This window comes from Otolemur garnettii, unplaced genomic scaffold (genome assembly GCF_000181295.1).
Source record: "Otolemur garnettii isolate 467f Iridium unplaced genomic scaffold, OtoGar3 scaffold00002, whole genome shotgun sequence".
NCBI lineage: Eukaryota > Metazoa > Chordata > Mammalia > Primates > Galagidae > Otolemur > Otolemur garnettii.
In genome coordinates, this window is record NW_003852397.1 from 2,807,963 (window position 1) to 2,815,904 (window position 7,942).

The window sequence follows — 7,942 nt, forward strand, 5'->3', positions numbered from 1 at the left end:
GAGCCAAGACACTGTCTTATATTTATTTTTTCTCAAGAAGACACACTAGGGCTTATTTTCAGGGGATGTCTTATTTTTATTAAGTATAATACAACAATCTATTCAAATACAGTTAAGTCATCTGCTTCTGGAACCTGACAGGGGGAGCCGACCTTGTTAGTGGGGCTGGCGCTAGAGATGTGTGAACTCCTTTCCCTTAGCTATTCATATGTGTGCGATAGGATGCCTGTGACTGCAGTTACCACACGTGTGCCTGCGCAAGTGTGAACGGCTCTAAGAAACGAGCTGTGGCAGATAAAAGGTATTCCAGTCTTCCTTACTGCTCTGCACTGAAATGCATGGCTCGGTTGTGGAGATATGCTGCATAGCCACACCCATTACTAGGTCTTATTATCAGGGTAGGGCTTATATTTAATAAATGCATAGAAATCCTGCTAGGGCTTATTTTTTGGGTAGGTCTTATTTTCAGGGAAACAATGAGAACACAGCCTGGCCAGCACCTTGACTGTAGCCTTGTGAAGACCTAAGTACAAGATCCAGGTAAGCCACACCCAGACTCTTAACCCACAGAAACAGGGATATGATAAATTCCTTCAAAGAAACACAGTGGTTCTTAGCCTAGCAAGAAAGAACTTGTCTATCAGAAAAGAACCTAGATCATTCACACAAGCATACTCAAAGAATAGTCAGGACCAAATGGCAAGACTTTTCAAGCACAGTATAAAAGACATGGTGGCTAGACCCAAACATCTAACTTGTCTTGTTCCTGGCATTCAGCAGAGTTTGGCATATAAACACTTATCATAATGCCAATGCTACGCTGCTCAACAAATGTGAGTTCTTAATCCTGATAATTGCTGTTTAAATTGAAAATTAAAATGCCTACTCTTATCAAACCCAAAATGCAACAAATCAGCACCAGGTTACTAGGAGAAAAAAAAGAAAAATACTAAGGCATCACTGGATTTGTTTGGTTGATAAAACAAATGTTTATTTAGGATATGCAATAGAACTGCCCACTGTTTTCACCTGATGTCACTGAATTTTTTTAATCAAACTATTAACTCCCTTTTTAAAAAGTCCACACATTATAAGCAACCTTTTGATTATGATGTACTTTTACAAGTAGTATACCTATAGAATTAATGAAAAAAATCAATGAAAAAATAAAAGAAACACAAAGAGAAATAAAACAAAAGCAGCAACATTTTAAGTGCCAAATCAGGATAGGCACAGAGTGCTGTAATCGTAGAACTCTGGGAGGCCAAGGCAGGAGGATCCCTTGAGCTCAAGAGTTTAAGACTAGCCTGAGCAAGAACCCCATCTCTACTAAAAATAGATAAATAGCCAGTCTCCATGAGAGGCTGAAGCAGGAGGATCACTATACTCCAGGAGTTTGAGGTTGCTGTGAGCTAGGCTCATGCCATCGCACTCTAGCCTGGGCAACAGAGAAAAACTCTGTCTCAGAAAAAAAGAAAAAGTGGCAAACCCAGGTGAAAGGTATATATGGACCACACTCAACTTTTCTAACACAGGCTTGAATTTTTTCAGTCTCAAAAGCTGGGGTGACAGAAATGAGATAATTTCCTCAATAGGGCAACCAAGTAATAGAGATCAAAATGCCCTTAAAACTAACTAGAAGAAGCCTTAATAGATACCATTTTCACTATTTTGGTGAACAGAGAAAGAAAGCAAAGTAAATATACAAATCTACATATTATAAATCACCTAACACTCTATAATTGCATAGTATTTCTCTCCGAGAATCCAAGAACTACAAAAAATCCCTACAAAAACATAAATTTTCTGATTCATCCTTAAAACCTTTTGGTTCTATAGACAATTGCCATTAACTTTTAAATCCTCACTGCTCATTTGTTCACTGAGTTACAAAGATCTCCAAATGTTAATACATTTCATTATATGAACAATTTTTAAAAATCACATATGCTTAACCACTTTCATTATACTCAATCAAAATGTTTTGTTTTGTATGTTAAATGTTCTTATGTGTTAAAATGACCATCATCAGAAAGTTCTTTAAGAATAACAAAGCTATCAAGATCAGTGGCAGATACACATATTCCAGAATTCTCATTTCCACTTAAGAGTTCAAATTTTATCAGTGGCAACAAATACTACAGGTTGTTTTCCTTGCAGTGAGAGATTCACTTCACTCATTTTCAAAAAAACATCTGGCAAGTACCTAAATACGAACAACCACAGTTTATCAGTCATTCATTCTTTCAAGTAAAATAATAATGTTCCATGAAAAAAGTGGCTAGTTCAGCTGGCAACAAAATAGTAACACACGCTTTCCCTCAGGACAACCACACTACAGAATGCAACAGAAGTGCTATATGTGTACTTACCATTTCATCACACAGGATATTAAAAAGACATATGCTTTTGAGACAAGATTATTAATAATTTGTACTGCTTCAACCAGAACAGGTTTAAGTGAACGAGTACTCTTTTTACTGGTTCTAGTAAAATAGTTGTAGAATGCAATGACTACAATTTGGTGCAACTGCTTTAAACTACACTTAGGTGTTCAATTTTTAACCCGATGTTTTTGCAGATGAATGCAAATATTAACACAGTGGGAAGGGCAACCAACTTCTCAGTATTATCATGGAAATAGATTTGACCTGATAGATCCACTGAAAGGGTTTTAGGAACCCTGAGTGGCCACAGATCACTTTGAGATCCAAAGTACAATATCAACCAAAACAATCCTTAGTCTCCCCTATCATTATAGACCATTTACACATTTAATCAATAATTACAGAGGGCTTATTATGTAGTATAGGTAGGACAAAGAGTCTGAGTATTTGAATGTCTTTGTGCCATTTACTCTGTATCCCAAGCTCCTAGGATAGTACCTGGCTGGTACACAGAAGGATCTCAATATTTGTCAAATGAATGAATAAATAAATGGACAGCTACGACATATTTTAAATGAGATTCCAAACTCTTTCACAGTATACTTCTCTCACACACAAAAATAATCTAATTATTAGAAATATTTTATTATTTTCCAATATTAACAGAAAAGACTTGTTAGGCAATATGAAAGTTCTACCTTTAGGATGTTTGCAATAGTTTTTATCTTCACACCATTCTAAACTTAAATTGTTATATATACAGGAATTCCTTGCTTTGTGTGTACCATGGTAACCGAAACTCATGAATATCTGAACCATGCGCTCAAGCTGTACACTTCTGCAGCAACTAAGATCTATAATAACAGTACAAGCAAAGCACGTTAGTGCAAATCTACCTGGAAATAAACTCTAATAACCTACACATTCAATTTCAGTAAAATAGGAAGGAAAAGCACTCTGTGAAGAATGAACAAGCTGCAATAACTTGGAGAGTAACTCTGAATGGGTACACCTAATGGGAATGAAAATCAGACACCTAAATGACTTTTTCAAACTCTACATGCCTCTCTCCCACTAGTAACTACCATTTGAGACTCACTGCTGGTGATCAACTAATAGAAGTATTTCAATCCCTCAATGGTATTTGTGAATTGGAAGTGAGGGACAGAATAAAAGCAAGGTAGCTAGAAAAACGAAGGACCAGCATTTTAAAACACACTGAGACAAAATTAGGTCACACTAAATGTGCCTGGTCTTTCTTACAGAGGTAGATCAAATCTTTGGACTTCCATCTCCTATCCCTTCTCTTAATTCAATCAAAATAGCCTTAGAGCTGCCCATCAGTACTAGGTGGTCTCCTCTACTTGCATGCCCACATCTATACCCAGGATTTTTATTCTGACCTATAAAAATTAACATCAATTTTCAAAACTATTTTAAAGATAATGCATTCAGTTCTAAAAGAAAAGATGTTTACACATTAGAAGTTTAAATGTTTCTGCCAAGAATTAGAAATAAAATGAAAATTATTTTATAGACAAACACTAATGGAAGCTTAGAAACTAAAAAAGTGTCATTGAAAAAAATTACTTTAACAAAAAATTCTACACTAAGTCTATTTGTTAAGTATCACAACTGGTACAAATGGGAAATGCTATTTAAACTATACCTTAAAATGTACTGTGATGTTCCAAGGAAGAGGTGAACTTGATGCAAGAAGATCAAACAGCAAACCAATTGGATAATGCCTAAAAATGAAAAGAGTATATTTTAAGAGAGAATAAATATGTAAAGTTGTAACTGCAACTCCAAAATAAATTTCCAGCATATGTTTTAACACCAAATGTCAGGGCTTTAATCAGAAATCACAGGAAGTAACATTTTATAGAGTTACATCTCTGGGCCTAAAAGGACGTACAGGTGTCATAAGGTATCAGGTGGTTTTCTTTTTTTCTATTTTTTGAGACAGAGTCTCACTTTGTCGCCCACAGGTAGAGTGCCATGATGTCATAGCTCACAACAACCTCAAACTCTTGGACTCAAGTGATGCTCTTGCCTCAGCCTCCCAAGTGGGTGGGACTACAGGCACCCACCACAATACCCGGCTATTTTTAGAGACAGGGTCTCACTCTAGCTCAGGCTGGTCTTGAACTCATGAGCTCAGACAATCCACCCACCTCGGCCTCCCAGAGTGCTGGGATTATAGGCGTGAGCCACCACACCTGGCCTCAGGTGGTTTTCTTCCAACCATTTATTTCATTCTTCAAAATATACAATAACATTGTGCGAAGACATTCTCCATCAGCCATATGCACTGTCATATCACAGTACTACAGTATCTAACTATCATCCTATTTATAATGGGTAGTCATTTTTTTACAGTATATCTAAATATGTTTGATTTTTAATACAAGTTAAAATTTTAAAAAATTGTAAGAACAAAGACAAGTACCTAAAAAGCAGGCAAATCCCCCAGTCTGTGGTTAGTACTAACACTACAGCATATCAATTTCTGGTGTTCTCCCTACGCATACACGTCTAAATATAGAATGAGAATAACCTTTACTAATTGTACTGTAACATGCTTTTTAAAAATAATAGTATAACGCCAACATTTTCCCAATCCATTCAATATTCTTCTGAAACCCAATTCTAAAGAATTTTTTAAAAATAAGTTTGACTTCCTAAATAAGAGAACATTTCCTAATATAACCACTACTCATAGTGAAATAAATTACTTAGTAATCAACAAACATGACTAATTCAAACCTTGAGATTTCAATAGACAAACTTTATTTTTTAAGTCATCCTTCCAAAGAATATAAAGTAAGACAGCTTTATTTAGTCAATCAGAATTAAATAATACAGGTTGGGCATACCTTATCCAAAATGCTTGGCACCAGAAGTATTTTAAAATTTTGAGTTTTTCCAGGTTTTTTTTTTTTTTTTGGCTGGGGCCAGGATTGAACCCACCACCTCTAGTATATGGGGCCAGTGCCCTACTCCTTTGAGCCACAGGCACCCGAGTTTTCACAGATTTTGAAATATTTGACTATACACCTACTGCTTGAGTATCTCAAACCCAGAAATCTGAAATGTTCCAATAAGCATTTCCTCTGAGTATTGTGTTGGCATACAAAAAGTCTGGGGACATTTTGAATTGTGGATTTTTAGATTTGAGAGGCCTCTACCTGTACTCCCAGCAAAGGCAAAAAGAGGACTACTTCATGTTATATACAACTCTGTTTTTATCTGTATAATCTCCATCTAGATTTCAGAGGGGCAAAATCTGAAAATATATCTAATTTCTCTTGAATGGGTAAACCTGACCAAGATTCAAATATTGGTTAATAGTATTTATGTTTGCTTACTTCTACATAATATAATTATGGAAAGTCACAGGTTACTAGAGATCATGTATTTTTTTTAGAATGAACTTAAAATGAACGCCCTGTTAGTAAAAATACCCTGTATAATCATCTAGATTTCAGAGGGGCAAAATCTGAAAATATATCTAATTTCATGATCATGTATTTTTTTAGAATGAACTCAGAATGAACACCCTGTTAGTAAAAATAAAAGTGGGGTAGTTTCAGTCTTATATGTATTATATCTCTTATTAATAACCCTTAAATTTCTCTCTAATCAAAAGTCAGCATCCAACATTAGTCCCTCATAACCAGAAAATACCTAGTTTTTAGAACTAGGAAAAACTCTGGCCTCAACCAAAAACTAAAATAAAAAAATTTTAAATATATATTGCTCTATAAATTACAGATCTATCCAACTCTCATCTTTCTGAAGTACAGAAATTACACACACTCTAAATAATGTCTTGTACTTTTATAGAACAGACATTTTAAAGTCTCTAATCTATTGGTTAGAATGTCTCTCTTAGGTATCTGCAACTAGATTAAGAAGTAATGTGGGTACTTACTAAACAAGATTTGATCTACTAGGCATTCACAAAGACAAAACATCAAATGACAGAACATACATGCCTTCCAAATTCTAAACAGCACTGCAAACAATAGAGAATTCTTTAAACCAAATTAAAAAGGTGATCTATTACATTCTAAGATTTACCTGCTACCACATGAAGTAACTAGCAATCCAGTGTTTTACATACTCCCTGCCATTCACAAATGGAATTGCAAGCAAATTCTAAAGTTCAATCAAATATCATATCTCAAAGCAATCTATAATGCACATAAAAATACATTTTAAAATAAAATTAAAAAACACAATTTGATCAGAATAGGACAAAGACTACATCACATAAGAATAAATTAGCATGGCCTATAGCTGAGCAGCTAGGGCACCAGCCACATACACTGGAGCTGGCGATTAGAATCCAGCCCAGGCCTGCCAAACTGAGGCAAGAAAGTAAAAGCAGAACTAAAAGAATCTATCCTAGCCGCTCTGTGTAGGCCTCAGCCAAGCCACAGGCATTGCTGTCTGTGTGTTTCTCCCCTGACATATGTGGGGCCTAGATTGTAACCTAGTAACTTCCTTGGATTTCTGTTGCCTTTGGGGCAGGTGGTCCGACTGGTCTCAAGGAGGCGGGTGAATCTGACCTTCCCCCTTGAGCCCAGACCTTGAGGATGATGTCATATCTCTCTGTCTTATGACCCTCATGTGCACTCCCACCCTGAAAAAATGGATAAAAGAGAGGCGAGAGATTGAGTTGGGGGGGGAGCCTCGGTTTTGGGAAACACGCTGGTGTTCCAAGTACCCCCAGCCGAATAAATCCGCTTCCTCTAACCAACTGGTGCCTGGAGTCTTCTGTCTGCATCGGTTTCCTGCTACATTTCTTGGTTCCCTGACCAGGAAGCAAGGTTTGGTGGAAAAACCATGCAGCCAGATTCTTTGGGTCAGGTTCTGCCCGCGCCACAGATCTCTCTCTCTCACACACACACACACACACACACACACACACCCCGCGTGGGGAACTCCTGCTGGCCTGGCCATGCGGTCCTCAGAGTGCTCCTAGAACAAATTCTCCCAGAAGAATGTCTGGTTGAGACTCAACTGGCGAGGTCCCTGGGGTGGGTCATTGCGGAGGCTGAGCACCAGAGAGGAACCGGTAACAGGTGGCGCCAGGACATCCAGAGTAAGGTAGGATCCTTTTGAAGCCCACTACAATTTTAGTGGAGGAGGAGCCTGATCACCTCCTAGGGCGTTAGATCACCGGCAGGTACACAGGGAGACATCTAAGGCAAGGTAGAATCCATTTGGGGCCCACTACAATTTTAGTAGAAGAGGAGCCTGATCACCTCCTGGGCGTTAGATCGCCAGCAGATCTGTTGACAGAGGTGTGTGAGACCAGATCTGCTAGATAGCCAGCCGATCTGTGAAAGGTGTGTGAGAGTGTGTGGATGTGGTATGACTGAGAGAACTCCAAGGTTGGAGCTGGATCTCCCCTCATAGGGCCTAGGGGAGTGTTGTTTTGCCTCCTATGGCTAAGTGGCAGCTCGAGTGGGAAATTGAGGCTGCCCAGGTTAAGAAATGCATTGGAATTGTGTGCATGTGAGTGCTTGGAGAATGACTGAGAT

At 37.7% G+C, this 7,942-nt stretch overlaps 1 protein-coding gene across 2 annotated transcripts in view; it reads right to left on the bottom strand.

The window, feature by feature from the left end:
* Positions 1-7,942, bottom strand: part of ATG5 (autophagy related 5) — a 145,249-nt gene that overhangs the window by 90,938 nt on the left and 46,369 nt on the right. For both annotated transcript variants that reach the window (XM_012806290.2, XM_023513072.1), the window contains one exon: positions 4,057-4,135. In XM_012806290.2, the coding sequence (XP_012661744.1) occupies positions 4,057-4,135 (79 nt within the window). The remainder of the gene's footprint in view (positions 1-4,056; positions 4,136-7,942) is intronic.